At 40.7% G+C, this 17,802-nt stretch overlaps 1 protein-coding gene across 19 annotated transcripts in view; it reads left to right on the forward strand.

Annotated features, from left to right (window-relative positions):
• Positions 1-17,802, forward strand: part of SPATS2L (spermatogenesis associated serine rich 2 like) — a 142,701-nt gene that overhangs the window by 83,834 nt on the left and 41,065 nt on the right. For 4 of the 19 annotated variants that reach the window (XM_086897195.1, XM_086897194.1, XM_086897191.1 and 1 more), the window contains 2 exons: positions 103-175; positions 17,519-17,582. In XM_086897195.1, coding sequence (XP_086753321.1) covers positions 17,544-17,582 — 39 coding nt within the window. In that variant the 5' untranslated portion in view covers positions 103-175; positions 17,519-17,543. Of the gene's footprint in view, positions 1-102; positions 176-1,785; positions 1,887-2,058; positions 2,134-10,026; positions 10,093-13,457; positions 13,858-14,218; positions 14,299-17,518; positions 17,583-17,802 lie in introns of those variants that run through there. The other 15 variants (XM_086897202.1, XM_086897198.1, XM_086897201.1 and 12 more) reach the window with 10 other exon arrangements.

A 17,802-nucleotide genomic window follows, 5' to 3' on the forward strand; every position in this document is an offset into this window, starting at 1 on the left:
ATGACGGATGTGTTCTTCACAAAAGTCTCCTGTGAGAAGACAGTAAAGCAAATCAAGAAAAAATTAATTAAGCGCTTGTTTTTTTGTTTTTTTAACTTCCAGCTATTTTTGGGGGAGATAGAGTCTATTGGAGAAGATAGAAAAATAGGAACAGAAACTGGAGCCATTTGCAGTGGTAAGATACCTTTTATCTCTCTTTGCTGATCATTCAGATGGGAAGGTTCTTTACTTACAGGTCTATCAGTGCAAGAACAAGAAGCCAGGAACTTTGGGGGCTCTTTCACCACAGCAGTGCAGTCTATTTGAACATCTTGGAACCTGAATCATATGGAAATTGAGTGGCTTGGATTGGAAGAGATCTTAAAGATTGTCTCGTTCCAAGCCTCTTGCCATGGCCAGGGACACCTTACACTAGACCAGGTTGCTGAGAGCCCCATCCAGCCTGGCCCTGAACACTCCCAGGGTTGGGGCAGTTTTTTTCCAGAGTCTATCATTCACCATTCCATATAAATTTCTTGCCTTTTGTCTTCTTTCTCTTATGTCAGTAAGTTGACCAGCTTATGCTATATGGTCCTACCACTTCTCACCATCTTCTGTAAATGTTTGAACTACTGTGAAGATGTAGCATGGTTTGCAACTGAAAGTTCTGCTGAAGTTGCATCACACCAAGTATAATCCAAAGTGATATTCAGAGGGTAGTGGGAAGGGGCAGCTTTGTAGTAATTAAAAAAAAAATAATACTCATATAGACTACAAAACTGAGAAACGGGGTCTCTGCAAATGCCTAATTTTAGAGGTGGTCTAAACCCCATGGTTTTTGTCACTTGTTTTGAAGAAATTATTTGTTTGAACATACCAAGTAATTCCTTTTGCCATTTTGTCTAAAGGAGGCAATTTCTCTGTGTCTATCATGGTAAAAATCATAAGCTAAGTCTGTTCCAAGCCTGAATCTAACAAGTAGGCTAATATGATCTCATCCTTCTATGTAATTCTAATGGAGATGACCATTTTTTTCAAATGTCCATAAGGTTCTCCAGTTTCCTTGCAGCTTGGATGCCTGGATTGTGTCCCCTATGAATGGCTTCCTGAGAAATCATCACTGAATCACTTAATTCCTCAATTTTATATCTGTAAAATGCGCTAACAATACTCCTGCACTTAAGCATGGGTGTCACAGCGATAAATACGATCATGTATTCAAGTTTCTGAAATACTATTATAATAAATAGATTGAAGGAGAACTCATTTAATTTGCACATTATTCACTTCACACACCCTGTTTCTTTGGTGGGGGCAGTTATGCTGTTTCTTAAGGATTTTCTTTCTTCTTCAGACTTTTTACACAGAATTGCCACATGGCAAGCTTTCAAAGCTTTTGGTAGTGGAAAGCTCACAGGGAGTGGCTGCATAGAATCAGTCTGGTAGTTAATAGTTCAGCCTGCTAAACTCGGTAGTGCTGAGCTGTGTGACTTCCTCAGAGGAAAGAAGAAAAAGATACGTGCCCAGAGTGGTTCTTGCACATCTGCTGATCGCAAGTGTGGCCAAGTACATGATGAAATATTGCTTGTCTGGCTCTGAGCTCTGTATAGTACAAGCAGAGTGACTCATCGGGTCAGTTGCTGACCAGAAGTTGAGCTGTCAGAAACAGATGGGCTGCCTAGAGAGCGAGGTATCTTGGAAGCATCTCCACCCTTGTCAGCAGTGTTATACAGCACAGGGTTTGCTCAGAAGCAGTGATTTCTGTGAAAGATACTGGTTTTTCAGCTGCATTTTGGTCTTCCACAGCGGAACGATGCCTTGTGGCCCTGAGAATAAGGAAATTTGCTGGCTTGTTAGTGAACATCCATATTTGTGAGAACTGTACTTGGAGGGGCGGTAGTAAGGAGGTCAGTGAAGTTCTTAAAACTTGCAAAGGGATTGTTTTTCAGCTCTGAGAAGCTGTCGGATTGCTACTAAAAGATGGGTGTGTGTAAATGTTCTTTCTGCAAATGAATCCAAAAATTTTAACCAACTCTGAAAATCTTTTCCTGTCGTTCCCTCCATTTCTTTACCCCTCAGCAGAATGAGAATAACAAGTGCTTCCTCAGACTGTAGAGTGGGGATGAAGATTATACTCAGCCCAGGTATTTGGAGGTAAAGTGCCCTACAAGTATCTAGAGGAATAGTTTTTGTAGACACTGAAGATACTGGGGCAAGTTACGGCTCAGAATCTGAGAAGAGAGTACACCGGGATGGGATGGGTTTTCAATTTGACTTGCTGTGGTGGGTTCACCCTGGCCAGCAGCCAAGCACCCACACAACTCCTCACTCCCTGCAGCAGCTCTCCTCAGGGGGATGGAGGAGAAAAGAGGGAGAACAAAGACAGCTCTTGAGTTGAGTTAAAAAACAATTTAATAGGTGAAGAAAAGGTGGATTCAGGGGGTGAAAAACAAGCAGAGCAAGGGAGATGGCACACCAGGTGATGGAAGACTGATACCCAACCAGTCTGCAAATAACAGCCAAAAAACTTGCTTGAAAACAAAAATATCCTTTTCTTCCTTTATCCCAGTTTTTATTTCTGAACTTGAGGATACATCACATGGAATAGCTGTGTCCCATCCCAGGCTCTTGCCCACCCTCAGCCTGGCTGTGGGGGTGAAGTGGGAAACAGAGGTGGCCTTGACACTGTGCAAGCACAGCCCAGCAATAGCCGTAACACTGGTGTGTTGTCAGCAGTGTTGTAGCCACAGAGCCAAAACACAGCACCATATGGGCTGCTGTGAAGAAAGTTAACCATCCTGGTCAGACCCACCACAAGCCCAAATAATACTACTTTTTTTACTTACTTTTGAATGTAAACTGAAAAAAGAATTATCAGAACAAAGTCCTATTGTAAGATCTTAAGAACAGAGTATTCTTGATTAAAAATGTTTCGTTGTACATGGAAATGTGAAATTTTCGTTAGAATCATGCACACTTCTGAAACTTCATTTTTGAACCTCTGAAAAAGTTCAAAAAGACTCTTGAGAATTTGCTGAAGTTCATTTTTCACTGGAAAATGTCTCAAAATATCTGTTTTGGGGAATTCAGTAGCACTTATGTGCTTGTCTGAATGGGGCCTGCATATTCAAGCTGACTCAGTCCTACAAGAGCAGTTCTGGAGAAATTTTAGCCAGTGTGAACATCAGACCTATGTCAGAAAAGGGTAATTCTCTAATTGCCTGTAGGTGCATCTTGTTACTGTCTGTATAAGTATGTAATTTTATGCCTTAAAATAATCAACTCTGTTGAATTAAGGTTCATGATTAGAGCAGGTGGTTTTTCTTTGCCATTGATAACTTCCATTTTCTGTTCCCTCTTTGGAGCTGAGGACAGTTGGAACAGGTTGGAAGAATCATGGAAACCTTTGTTTTTGGTAGCAAAGGAACAAATGTTCTCTGAGGCCACTAGGATGGAATGTGTATTCTGCTAGAAGGGAGGATCAAGGCGGTAATTTGTGCCGGGACCAAAAGCAGGGTCTGTGTGGAGATAAAGTGGTGAAAGAGTTCTTGTATTTTTTCCTCCAACTGCACAGTTTAGGCAATTTAAAGAGAACCAAAGTATACCCTGTTTGCTGTACTCTGATTGTGAGCAAGGTGGCTAGACTGTGTGATCTTAGTTAATGAGCAGAATCCCTGGAAAAATAGTGATAGATAAAGTTCAGGTCTTGGAAAAACTCTATGTGTCAATATTATTGGGAAGTAAATAGTGTGTTTAAGGAAGACAACCAATGGAACTGAATCTCATCCTGTGTAAATTGTGTCTCATGTGGTTCTTTTTTTTTTTTTTTTTTCTCCATTATTGGAGAGTCCAAACATTAAGCAACTATAAATCCAGATCTCTTAAGCCAAAGTCCTTGGTTCTCTGGATGCCAGTGACAGAGCTCTGTTAACCACAGAATCCAGTCACAGGTCACGCCTGCTGCCTGCAGAGCCAGCCCTTCTTGTTTTGGTGTGTGGCTAAATTTGAGATATGAATTTGTGGCATTCACAGCTCTGACTGTGCTTTTGTCTACAGTAAGAAATTTGTATGAGTGATTGCCAGAACTGCTCATTATGAATGAAGATGATAACTTGGTGCATGGCTCCATGAAAATACAGTCAAACACTTTGTAAAGGACTAGGTATTCAGGAGTCACCTCTGCCTTTACTTGGTGAGGCTTTAGAATAAATGAAGGAAAGGCGTGACTGATACAGTGCTTTACTTGATAATAAACGCTGTGGTCAGTTCCTCTGTGTCTGCACAAGCCATGGTAACTTCCTGCTTTAAGCTGAACTTTGCTTATCCCAAGTTGTGCTGTGATGTGGGCTTTTTTAGGAAAGGATAACTGGCTGACAGGGAGTTCAGTCAGCTTTTGGGGAACCCTTGCTTAGCTGGTGTTTGAGAAATGTTTTGGTTTTGCTGAAGTAGCTTCAACCAAACCGCAACAAAACTAATTTGATTGGGAAATTCCTAGCTAGCTCAGTTTGTCTGGCAGTTCTTACTACTGACAGGATGGTTAGAGCAGGTTGAAATACCGGGAGTGTGACTTGCTGAGACTTTGGCTTGCTTGGTGTGGTAACTCTGTTAACCAGCAGTGGGTTTTTTATAGTGCCTACATGCAATATATAAGAACTTGTCAGTGCTGCTGTAATGTTGCTAATTAACAGAGTGAGAGTTAGCAGTTAAAGCAATTTAGAGGTTCCTGTACAAAACATGCTGTTTTGCATGCTTGTGGTGGATTGACCCTGGCTGGATACCAAAGCCTCTCTGTCCCTCCTCTCCTCAGCTGGGTAGGAGAGAGAAAACGTAACAACAGGCTCATGGGTCAAGAGGACAGGGACAGATCACTCAGCCATTACCATCACAGACAAAACAGACTAGACTTAGATAAATTAGCCTAATTTATTACCAGTCAATAAGAGTAAGATAATGAGAAAAAAAACCCTGAATTTTAACACACCTTCCTCCCAGCCATCCTTTCTTCTCAGGCTTAACTTTACTCCCAAGTTCTCTAACTCCTCTGCAGAGCAATGCTGATGGATGGGTGATGCGGGTTATTGTCAGTTCATTACACATTGCATCTGCTGATCCTTCCTTCTCAGGGGTAGGACGCCCCACACTCTTCCCCTCTTCCAGTGTGGGGTCCCTGCCATGGAACACAGCCCTCTGTGAAGTTCTCCAACATGGGGCCTTCCCACAAGCTACAGCTCTTCACAGACCGCACCAGTGCGGATCCCTGTACTGCACCAGCAAGGGTCCCTTCCCATGGGGTGCAGTCCTTCAGGCACAGCCTGCTCCAGTGTGAGCCCCTCATGGCATCACAAGTCCTACCAGCAAACTTGCTCTAGTATGGGCTAGGACCCTTTCCAAAGGTCATGAGGTCACTGCCAAGAGCTTGTTCCAGTGAGAGCTTCCCACAGGGATACAGCTTTCTTAAGGCATCCGCTTTCTCCAGTGTGGTGTCCTCCATGGGCTGCAAGTGGATCTCTGCATCCCTGTGGACCCCATGGACTGCAGAGGCACTGCTGCCTCACCTTGGGCTGCACCACAGGCTGCAGGGGAATCTCGGCTCCAGAGCCTGGAGCATGTCCTGCCCTTCTCTACTGACCTTGGTGTCTGCAGAGCTGTTCCTTTCACATAGTCTTTCTTAGTCCTCTCTCTACCCACAGTTGCTGCTGCACAGCTTTTAGCATCCTGCCCTTCTTACCTCTTACTCCAGAGGCTCTACCATGGTTGCTGACGGGATTGACATTGGCCTTATGTTACCTTATCCTCCAAAGCTGCGTTAAGTACTCATCTGCAGAAATTCTGGACAGATGCAAAGTAAAGGTTTGTCCACGGAATTTATCATTTCATGGATTCTGGCATGCCAAAGATAAGATTGCTTCCAGTGAATGGGTGCAAACAGAAGAGGTGAAAGATGCTTTGTGTCTGTGCTATACAGTGTGACTGAGCTTACCTGCCTTTGAAAAAAGTACCTTAAAATAAGCCATACTTTTATTTTCTTGAAAATGTTCCTCAACAAATAAGTGTCTTCTTTTCATTCTGTTGATAAGATTACTCCATTTGTTGTCCATATGTCTTGGCTAGTCAAACAGCTTTATCTCTGGATTGCCCTTGCCAAGTTAAGAAATCTGTAATTTTAAAAAAAATTCAAAATCTTAATATACCTGTCTAAACAGGGACTTCAGTTCATGCATGTCAGCAACACTTCATACGCTATTGATCTTAAGAAGCAGAACAGTTTTTTGAGATTGTCTCCTGACTATTGGGGAGGGTATGGAAGGGGGGGACTGGTCAAGGCACCTTTGCATATTTTTGGCAGTACACAGTCTGTATTGATTGACTGTACTTCTAGAATTAATGTTGATGTAGCTGGGTAGCATGGGTTTCAGTTGAAAAAAATAATGGGTTTCTTTTGGATTTTACCTCTAAAAAGTGAAGTTCGAAGTCCAGTAAATGCTCTAATAGCTGCTTATTCATGTGTAATAGCAATCAGATTGAAGGGACTGTATGAACAATAAGTTGTTATGGGTTAACTTATTTATGTGCTTTTGTTGTTATTTCCAGGAATACCTTTTGTTAACGTCAGAAAATCAATGTTTTCTTTGGCAGTAGGAAGGTGGGGGAGGAGAGGAAGACTAGCATTTGTTGTAAATCTGAGAATATCAAAATGTCTGTGGCAGTGACAGTGTAGTGTCTGTCTCTGCAGGTTCTGTTAATATGGGAATACTACTAGGCCTGTGTCTGTTCATTGTAGATATACATCAGGTCATTTTACTAGAGAAACTTGTAAACATTTGTTGGAGCTTTTATGTACATATATTTGTGTGTGTGCATATGTATATAATGTATAATAATTTATATACTGTTCAAGGAAAAATTTGCATCTTCTTCAAAGGAGCTATACGAGGTGACTTGCTTATAGAAAATGAAAGGCTGCCTTTAATTTCAGTGTTTGGTTTTGGAAGGTTCAGACTGCTTTGGCACATTTAAATCAGGTGTTTACCTTCAAGGAGATATATATAACCTCACTGACTCATAAAGTATGCTTACCCGTACTTTGAATATATGTTACTTACTGAGGTCTCACCACGCTGAGGTTTCTTCAGGTCTGTCTTGCCTCCAGTTGAGCACCTGGCTTTTATCAGTTCTCATCAGAAACCTTTTATTCAGGGAGCTCTTTCAGAGCTCTGGTAAAGTGCTTCCTTTCCCCATACTCACTGTAAACTTGCCAACTCATCATGACTGTGGTACTTTCTTATGCTCTTGGTCAGGGCAGCTCTGATGACTTCTCCTTCTCTGTCTGCAGCTGGGGAGGGCTCTTGTGGGACCAGCAAGAAGCTGCTTCAAGTCCATGTAGCTCTTCAAAGGGTTATATTTGCTGAGAGTCAGCCTTGCCCATTTAGCAATGGAAAACTAGTTTTTCAGAGATGTCTGAGCAAGAAGGAAAGGTGAAGTGGACTTCAAATACTTAATAGAAAGAAGGCTGAAATCAGAATAGCTCCAAGACCATCTTTGAAGTTGGGGTTTATTCCAAGATTGAGAATTTATACTGTACCAGTCTGCTGGTAGAAGTTTGATTCCTTGTGATAATTTATTTCTTGATGTCCAAAACAAGTGTGAATTTGAACGCTTCCTGACATTCACTTTTGTACTCCTGCCCTTACGGTTTAGAGAAACCACTGTGATTGAGGCTAGTAATAATGCTTGCACTTTACATACTTCCCTGTTAGCATTCCCATGCCGTGCTCTTGTAGCAGTCCACATTTGGGCAACCGCAGAAGCAAATGAAGCGACGCTGTCTCTTGGCATCCCGTTCTGAGCTGAAATAGGAGCCAGCATAAATGGCTTAATAGCTCAAGTCCCTGGCAAGAGCAACTTGGAAGATAATACCTCATTTGTAAAAACTGAAAGTTAACCTTTTTGTTGTTTTGCAGGAGTTTTGCATGTTGTTTTACACGCAGATGTAGAATTTGAGTAGATTGTTTTTTGCTATTTCTGTGCTCTTTATCACTATGCTTAGGAAGATATTTTGAGGCGCTTGAGGAAGAGCAAGAGGCTAATGTTTATTTTGGCAAGTCTTACTGTGGAAAGTGAGTTTTCTCAGTCTGAATTTTTTTTTCCAGAATCTCCAGCCCTCCCTCCTGCCTATCAGAGAGAACCATTTTACTGACCATGTAGCTGAATTCATCTATTTTCAACTGGGCTCAGTTCTACTAGTATGATATATGTAGTAAAACTGGGAATTCAGATAATGCTGAATCACAGTGATGCTCTGCAGATGTTTCTTCAGGACACCAGCCAGCAGAACACGGGCTCTAGGCTTCTAGCAACATTCTCCGGCAGAAGTGGGGCAGTAGAGCTCCTGGGTGCAGACCCTGAAGTGGGGACCATCAGAAGCCAGCAAATGGGTACTTTATCCTGAGCAGCCACTGAGCAGTTGTGGTTGTTATGCAGTGGTCCTGGGTTTCTTACCTTTGGATCTCTGGGGATATGCTTTTGCTGGCTCTTACCTGCTTCTAGGAGGCTAATAGATGTGTTTGAGGAAAATAAGAAAACTTGTTAGAGAAAGTCCTCTTAGAAGAATGGCCTAGGGGTTAAAGTACTCTTGCAGTGTGGCAGCAGGCTGGTTTGGAGCAGGCACTAGATCTTCAGTGTCTGTAGGCTGGAGACATTCCCTTGTCAGTGGGCTGCTGGGATGAGTTTTTTCTCTCTCTTCTATTTGAGCTGTTTCATGTTCTTTATATAAACATTTATAGAACTCCTCATTTTTTCCAAAATTCCAAAGATTTTAGTGAGTTGATAATTTTCTACTATGAAATGAAAAATTGTTGAGTGACTTTCTGCCTTACACTGTTTCAGTCTTTTGGTATTTTCATAGTTTGCTATAGCTTCTTTATGTGGAGTAGGGTTGGCGTTGCTGAGTGTCCCCTTCTTTGGTAAATAGGTGTTATAAATTGGATGGGTCAGAAAGAGGAGCAATAGGAAGTGTTGTCACCTCAGTTTAGAACTATGTGTGCATTTACCACTCACAGGCTTTTAGCGGTATATTTGATAGTTATTTAGGTGACAAAACCAGCTGGATATGGAGTTCAAACCATGTACAACGGTTTAGGTGGGAAACTTGGTTTTAGATTGCTGGCTCACTGCTTCACATGGCAAATTGTGCAGTTTTAGAAAGGATCTAGCTTGAAAATAAATGTTTGGCTACTAATTAGTATAGAAAGAGGATGGGAGGAATTTTCAGAGGATGTGCCTAAGTCCCTTGAATGTTCACTAGAAAATAGCTCTTCTATCCTGTAAAATATCCTTTAATGGAAAAGCCTGCTTCTGTGCAATAAGCCTCCCTTCCAGAAATTTGACATTTTTTTGAATTTGAATTCCTAGGTTTTGTTTTAGATGTGTACTGTCACATGTGTTTTGAGGATATTTTTCAATATTTAGAATGCTATTTTTAAAAGAAATAATGGTACTTACTTTATTTTTAAATTTATTTTACTTAAAGGTATGATTATTTCATAAAGCATTTTATTTATTCTTTGTATGTGTATGTGCCTTCCTATATATATACACATGTATATAAATATATATATATGTATGTATGTCAGCAGTTAGAGAGTATTTGCTTTGTACTGGTACCTGTCTGTTGAAACATGGATGCATAACTCTACACAGAACTTTCACGTGTCCCCTCCTGCAGCTCTGTTCTTCATTCCAGTAAATTGCTATAAATAATGCAGAGCTGGCCTTTCTTTATGTGCTTTTTAAATTGATCTCCATTGCTCAGGTGCAGGATGGCACTAATGACCTTAATATAAACTACTGGTTTGGATCCTTCTCAGCCTGAGCCATATTCTGGAGGTAGCAGGTTGTTACACTCCCAGGTCTCTGAGGTGGTAACTGGTGGTCACTGTTAGAGGGTGTCAGTCGCTTGCCATGAGTGACCACCAGCTTGTACAGTGACCCCGATCTCTGGGGAAGCCACACCAAAACTTGTGTTAAAGAAGAGCTTTGCTTTGACAAGACAGACCCAGCATTCAAAGACTGTACAGGAAGAGGGTTTGCTAGCAGCCTCGCTTGTAGCCAAGGGTGAGTTGTTGTCTGTGGAGCAGTGATAGAAAACACAGGCAGAATATTTTGTGATGTCAGAATCAAAAGATATAGTTATGTAACTGAATATTGTAAACTGTTTGAATGAAATATTAATGGAGATTGGGGAAGATGCCACCTTTCTTTTGACCCTCTCTTAATGTGACCTTGGTAAGGGCTAGAATGTTCCTCTGCAGGATTCTCACACAGTGGAGCTGCAGCACTAGGTGCAGGGAGGACCTGAGGTTCCCTCACACAACACATCTGTGAAAACACAAATGCCTATGGAGCCCACATAAGTGGTGGTCTGGCTTCTCACACATTGGAACTGGGAGAGGGAAGTAAGTCAGCTGGCAAGAGGGGAGAAGCACAGGCACTCCCTGCATTACACGGGTACCATCTCTGCTTTGGAAGGGGAGAGCATAACAAGGTCAAAGAGCAGTTGGTTTTACCAGAATGAGGTACAGAACTTACTGGTGCCCAAGCATTTTGTTGCAACACTGACTGGACATGGCAGTGTGTCTGTGGTACATGCTTAGAGCCATTCCTGCCCTTGGCAGAAATCTGAGGAGAAGACAGAAGGACATTGACTCAGGTACTAAGGACTGTTCTTCCTCACATATCCCACTCTCACCTTTGTCCCTTTTTTCTTTCTAGCAGATAGGTCTGTTATCTCTCAGATAGGGACTTTATAGTGTTAAATAGCATAACTGAGTTCCTGATGCACCACTGCACATTTACCAAACCTTTACCCCTTACTGCCCATTTCCAAGCAAACAGCCTACAAGGCTGTAGATCTGAGACATCTGCTTCTTCCTCAGACTGTGTAGTCAGACATTTCAGAAATCCTCAGGAGGAGGTGATAAACAATGAGGGAGCATAAGCCTCCTTTCTGGAGGGATCCAGAGATACATGTGGAATCAGTGAGACGTTATATTTCCTGCATCCTGTTTCCAGATCTGCAGCCAATAGGTTTCAGGAAGAGTGTGGTGACCAGTAGAGAGTCTGGCTGCAATAGCTGAGCAGGAGGGAGAATGCAGAGGCAACAGCTGCATTCTGTGATTGAGACAAGCGTGACTGGGGATGGTAGTGGGACTGGACTCTGCAGATGGGGAACATTCTGGAATGTGTGTGCACTCCCATACATATGTTTATGCAGGCATTTAAAGGAAAAGATTTTGAAGGCCTCAGATGTCATGAAACTTACCCAGGGTGCTTAACTAGTCTGGAGTAGTTAATCTCAAACTTTCAAAAAGAAGGAAATGCCAAATAATGGTGTGGATAGAAAATTTCTACATGCAGTCATTAGAAAGCTATAAAACAGTACTGGAAAACACCAGTTCTGTGTTAGTAACATTTATGTTTGTTTTACTGGATGTCTTCATTCCTAGTGACACAAAAGGACTTAAAGGACATAAAAGGACAGCTGTGAGGATACTTGTTAATATGGCCTGGGTGTTCCTGGTTATGTTTATGCATTTAATTATTATGTTTATCTTTAGGCACAAGACTACAGCAGATACAAAATCATACCCATTGCTAATCTCAAGATACTGAAAACAAATGTCATGAATCTTGGTATTTCTTGTAGTTTCACAATCAGTGGCATGCTAATGCTTGCCCCTTTGACCTAATTAATTTTTTCTTCTCTTTAAATACAATCTGTGTGAAAATCAAAATAATTCATTTCTGAAATGCTTTAATTTTGGAATCTCACTCTCGGGAATTTTTTCAGTCTTCCTGGTGCAACAGTATGAGCTTAAAACTGCATCAGAAAAATTGTGTTCATCTCAGGCTTAATGTGCAGTTCTCTAGTAGTATTTCTTTATAATGAGAAACAAAGTCAAGTGCGAAATGGGGGCCATGTGTCTCTGATTCTGCTGGTTTTGCTTTTACCTGGGGCATGTGGAAGTCTGCAGGCAAGGCAGTGTAATATAATATATATGGATGGATAGGAATCCCATTTGAAAATGAGATGTAATTCTGTAGAGAAGGTAGAAATAGAGAAGATGAAAGCATAGTACAGGCTGCTACAATCTCATTAGATACTGTCATGGTTTAATCCCAGCCAGCAACTAAGCACCACACAGCTGCTCATTCACTGCCTCCCCATGGGAGTGAGCTTTGAGTGGCAGAGCTTTGTATGCTGAGCCTGACATCATATGATATGGATGAAATATCCCTTTGCTCAGCTGTCCCAGCTCCATCCCCTCCCAATTTATTGTGCCCCTCAGTCTCCTTGCTGCTGGGGTGGGGTGAGAGGCAGAAAAGGTCCTGATGCTGTGTAAGAAATGCTGGCAGTAACTACAACATCCCTGTGTTGTAGCTACTGTGAAGAAAATTAACTCAATCCCAGCCAAAACCAGTGCAGGTACTTAGCTTTTTTTTTTCTTTTTTTTTTATTTTTTGAAGTTCCTCTAAAATGGTGATTCCTTTGTTTGGCCCATACATGTCTAGCTTTTTGGAGCTGGGGGATTTTGACTGAACTATTTGGAAATGAGAAAAGACTCTGTAATTGAAAATAGAAAATAATTAAAATTAATGTTCTGGTGTTCTACTTAATGAAAAATTTTGAATGACAAAATTGTAAACTCTAGTTTTTCTTTAAATAGACAAAGCTCGCTCAGTGACTGGGATTACAGAAGCATTGGCAAGGGTCAAGTCAGTTAGACCTGGAATTCTTGGTTTGCTGGGGTAGTATTTCCGTATAAATGGAAACAGTTGCAGTGGGCAGATGAGGAACTATGACATTTCTTGGGGTGTAGGAAAGCATTCATCCATAAGCCTACAGATGGGAAATCCTCCCAACAGCAGATTATTATACGCTGTTTAATGGGGAGTTTTCTGATTCCCCCTTGCCGAAGTTGCGTTTTCAGATGTCAGAAGTGGTGGAGCAGGTGTCACACAGAGTCTCCACTCTGATAGACTTTACTGTGACAGGGTTTTTTCACAAATGGTATCTTTCTGGCAACCCTTATGCTTTCATAAACTACTTTTCCTCTCTGTGTATTTGCAAGGAGATGTGTTGTTGTTGTTGTTATGAGTGGGGAGCATCTGACAGAGTTTTGAAGTGTGAAATTTAAATGTGCCAGGTTTTGCAGTGAGACGGAGAGTTGTTGTGATTCTTTGATGCTTGAGATGCAGGCAACCCCACCCACTCATGATGTTGTATAGGATGGAGTGTTTGTCAGCTTTACCCAAGGGTCTGGCTGGCTGGAAGGTGTTTGTGGGCCAAACACCTCTGATGCTGGTACCAGTGGGAAGGTGGTGGGCATTCTTTGGAAGCTTAACACAGCAGTAGTGGGATTTCACTGCTGCTTGGAGACAGAAAGGACACTTGTGTAAAGGCTGGGCAAGCAGCCCATAACATACTTTAGGCTGTGACAGGTGAGCTCTGACATATTTTTCTGCAGTGGTTAAAGGCCGTTCCTGTAACTGTCTGCCTGCTGGACGTTGCTGCTTACAGTTAAGGTCAGCAGGACAGAGCATGTGCCAGCACCATAGATGCCCTGGTTCAGGTTCGTGGTAGCTTCAATTTGCATAGACTAATATGAATTGCTTCATTTGGTAACAGAGAGAAGTAAAACTCTGCCAAAAGTAGTCCTGTCTTCTCTGCAGAATTTCCTTCAGTGCTATTGAAATGCTTAATTTTACAAGGCAAGTGAAATGTCTCATTTGGATGTGTGTAATAACTGTAGAAAAAACTCCCTGTCAGTATTTGAGGTCAGGATGTAATGAGAAACTGAGAGTGATCTCCTGCTCCAGGTAACGCATTTAGAAATCTGTATCAGAAATTAATGACCCATTTATATAAAGGATTTTGTCGTTTGTTGAGGGTTTTTTTTCATTAATTTATTTTTCTTGGAAGTCTTTTGGCATGATTTGCAATGACATTTCAGGAGCAGAAATGCAAGCAGGAGATGGTGGAGAAAGACAAAAGCATGTAAGCTGACATTCAAGCTGAGAATCTCTCATATAGTGTATGTTTTGTGTGTTTTGAATTTAGTACTTGTATTACTTAATCTTGGCCAATGCAGAAAATCTTCTGTTAGAGATCTTTGTCCAAACATTCTTTTCTGTGCCTGCTGCTGGTGACATGTAAAGTACTGTTCTCCACTGGCTTTAGGTGCCTTTAGGGCTTGGCTGAGGATCCTATTTTGATGTTCCACAACTCACAGAGAAAGGAGCTTTGCTACAGAACTCAAGGTGAGAATGTAGCATCTCAAACTTAGATCCAAGCCTGGAGATAAAGCTTGTCAACTTCAGTGGGACTATTTTGTTCATAAAAGTATGAATGTCCTGTAGTCTTTTGCCACAGGATTAGAAACTAAGTAGTTGTTAAATACTGAGATTAAAATAACACTAGAGGAAAAAATACTGGTTAAGTCAATAAATCAGTTGGTGCTACAATACGAAAATTAAATTTGTTAGCTATTAAGTATAGCCATAAAGGATGATGCTTTTAAAAATTAGTGCAGCATTGACATTTTCTTTTTAATGTATCATCTGTATTTTATGTAACAAGCAGTACTGGACTGAGTTATATAAACGATCAAGTGTTTCATGCATGTTATTTCAATTATCTGTCCTTGGAGAAGGTGAATGAAAAATAGCTCCAACTCAGTTTTAGCATCTTCATTTTGACAGTTGTAATATGCATATTAATGAAGTCTGTGAAGTGCAGAGAAATGAGTCCATCCATTTGTAAAAGCTGGTGTCCTCTTAGTTTTTTATCTTAAAAGGAAAAGAAAAGAGAGAGAAAGGAAGAAAGAAGTAGAGGGTATGTTTTGTGGAGCATGCCAGATCTTTTTGAAACAGCTTGCAGTTGCAAGCTAGCTGAATCAGCACCACATTTACTAGTGGAAGGCTATAATCATAGTAACACCTGCAGTGCACAGCAAAGGAGAGGAACATCAAATTCTGGCAAGGTGTTGAATGAAGCTTTTATATCTGGTTTTAAATCAAGTCAGAGCATTGCTAAAAAGAGTAGAATTGGTTAGGTAGTAGGGTTTAATCAGCAAAATTAATTTAAATTTCAATTATTATTTAACTGGTATCTTTGAAAAAACCTTAGTTGAGAGGCATGAGGTTCTCACAAAATATTGTTGTTTGGATTCATTTGCTTCGTACAAGGCGCAGTTTTAAAATGTACAATTTTGGCACAAAATTGGTAACACATACGTTGAAAAAGAACCCGAGGATTTAAAGTGACCAAGATATTTTCCCATTACTTATTGTTTTTTATAGATTAATAAACTTTTAAGGCCAGAAGACTTTGTTAGCTCTCTTAACTGTGTTGTGTGTTTGATTCTTCAGGAACAGATTTTACTTTTTTGTCAATGTTGTTATGAGGTGCTGGATCGGATTAAGTGCCTTTGAATCAGTATGCAAGAGTGCATTGATCAGTTGTCTGTAACATTACAAAATCTGCTTGGTACTAAATACAGGAGCAATCCAGTTGAATTCCTTAACTATTCCTTACCATACGGGTATCTCTGAAACAGAGAACAGGACCCGTCCAGCACGGGTTTGATGTCACTAGGTAGAAGTCATGCTTTTATGAGAAGCAGCAAGGGTGGTGAAGACTTAGAGTAACTTTAGAGCTGATTTTTCCAGTTTGCATGGGGAAGTTAATTATCTGTATCTCATGTTCTTTGCCCCTTTGGCATGAGAAATAGCTGACAGCAAAGACAAGTAGAACATTAAAAAAGAGTTGTCTAGGGACTACAGGCTACAAGCATTTCTCAACACCTTTCTTTTGTTACTGGAACACACTGAATATTGGAAATGGAATTGCCCTGAACTTACCTTCTCTGTGATCTTCCTGCCTGCTCTGTCCAGATGTTTTTAATTCTGCTTCTAGCCTTTGGGTGGGCTTGACAAAGAAACTAATTTAAGCTCTTTCATTCTTGACGTAAGGAGGGGGCAGGAAGGGCAACCTTCCGTTCTGAGATACCAGCAGACAGTAAGGCTTTCAGAGTGGCACAGTGGCCCACTTGCCAAGAAGGTTTATCAAACATAGTGAGACTCTAGTCTTGGCTAAGCATTTGAGCTACTGATTTAATATAAGTATTTGAGTTCTAATCGAGCATCTGTTCATGGTATAGTAAAATGGAGATGGCACAAGAGCCTTACATATTTCAAGACTGTCTTTAATAGCTGGCAATGGAAATTATTTTGTCTTTTGGCTCTTCATCAGACCAAAACTCAAATGAACTTTTTTTTTTGTCTTCCTATTATCTCTTCCCCATATGCTTCCTCAGCTCTCATCTCTTTAGTTAGAAAATGGGTGCATACAGAAGTTAATTATAAGATTTAAATGTTGTCAGTGAGTAATGTAGGAGAAGTGCTTAATTTCTGGAGTTTGAACTTTACTAAACTTCTATGTTTCAAAGAAGAAGTTAAAAGAGGATTGTTTAAGGGCATGAAAAGAGTTTTAGAAGAATTTTTGGAACATGTATCAGTCCACATAGCAAATGCTCAAATGGGAAAAAGGAGGTGTTCCAACTTAAAAAATTAGAATGAACTTAAGGGTTCATTCTCATATGTCTATACCTATACCTTTTTATCAGTGTAGAGTAGATTTAAAGGGAGTGAGCATACCAAACTTGTATTTCATTTGACTTAGTCTTTGCTGTAATTCTTTGCGTGTGATTTAATTTTAAAATGTGAAGATTCAGCTCTGTTCCTTAGTGAAGTTTAAGGCAGTTGGTTTTGATGGAAGCACGATTAGGCAATGGGACTCCTTTCCCTGTGTTAACTCTCCATCATGTGATAGTGTCTCTCACTTACCCAGCCACATAACTGGAAATAGAAAGCGTATTGCAGGGTTTCTTAATCACATGCAAATTCCATTCATGTGCCCAAGATTTCAGAGGCGACTTAGGGATTTAAATCTGCAGACCCCTGGTAGTTTCAGTAGGAGCTGTGTGACTAAATCCTCTGAATTAGTTTTGAATTAAAAACAAACAACAAACAGCCGTGCAGCACTTGTCAGCCCAACCTTCTGGCACATTTAGCTGCTTTTTAGGACTGCATTAATTGATAAAATTCTTTTGGCAAAAATTGAGAATGCTGGTGAATGAGAAAACAGGAGCTGTTGAGTTCATTTAAGGTACTCCAGCTCTTTACAGTTTCAGAACAAGGTATGGGAGCCATGGCTGGGAGAAGTGTGATATGCTTTCTATCTAGATTTATAGCTATAAGGCATTTTAAATGTGCTTGCAGAGCTAATCTGGGGAAGGTATGAAATTTGGTCTAGCTTTACCTTTTGGCAGGATTGAGAACTGCTGTGCAGGACATTGTGTTCTCATGTTTCTCTAATGCTTACAGATAAGCATATGCAATTAGTCATTACATGTGTAGCTTTGACAGGTTGGGATTAAAACCTCCAAATTTAATCTCTTTGATTTTTTTCTCATTTCAGAGATACTACTCTCCTCTGAATAGAGATGGCAGAAATCAATTCTCCTGTAAATATCAAGGAAAAGGTAGGTTCAAGTAACTGTACAATGCAAACCAAAATTATATTTGCATACATGTTTAATTTATGCTCTTTCCAACACTGTTCACATACCGAACTTTATTATGTGTTGACTCTGTGCATGAAGTACACAGACAGGTATTGATAGGACTAATCTGAATCTCGCTTGACGAGAAGCATTTTTACTTTTTTTTTGCAGAGAGACGGTTTTGTCAGATAGTCTTCCC

The sequence above is a fragment of the Cyanistes caeruleus genome, chromosome 7, assembly GCF_971803275.1.
Source record: "Cyanistes caeruleus chromosome 7, bCyaCae1.hap1.1, whole genome shotgun sequence".
NCBI lineage: Eukaryota > Metazoa > Chordata > Aves > Passeriformes > Paridae > Cyanistes > Cyanistes caeruleus.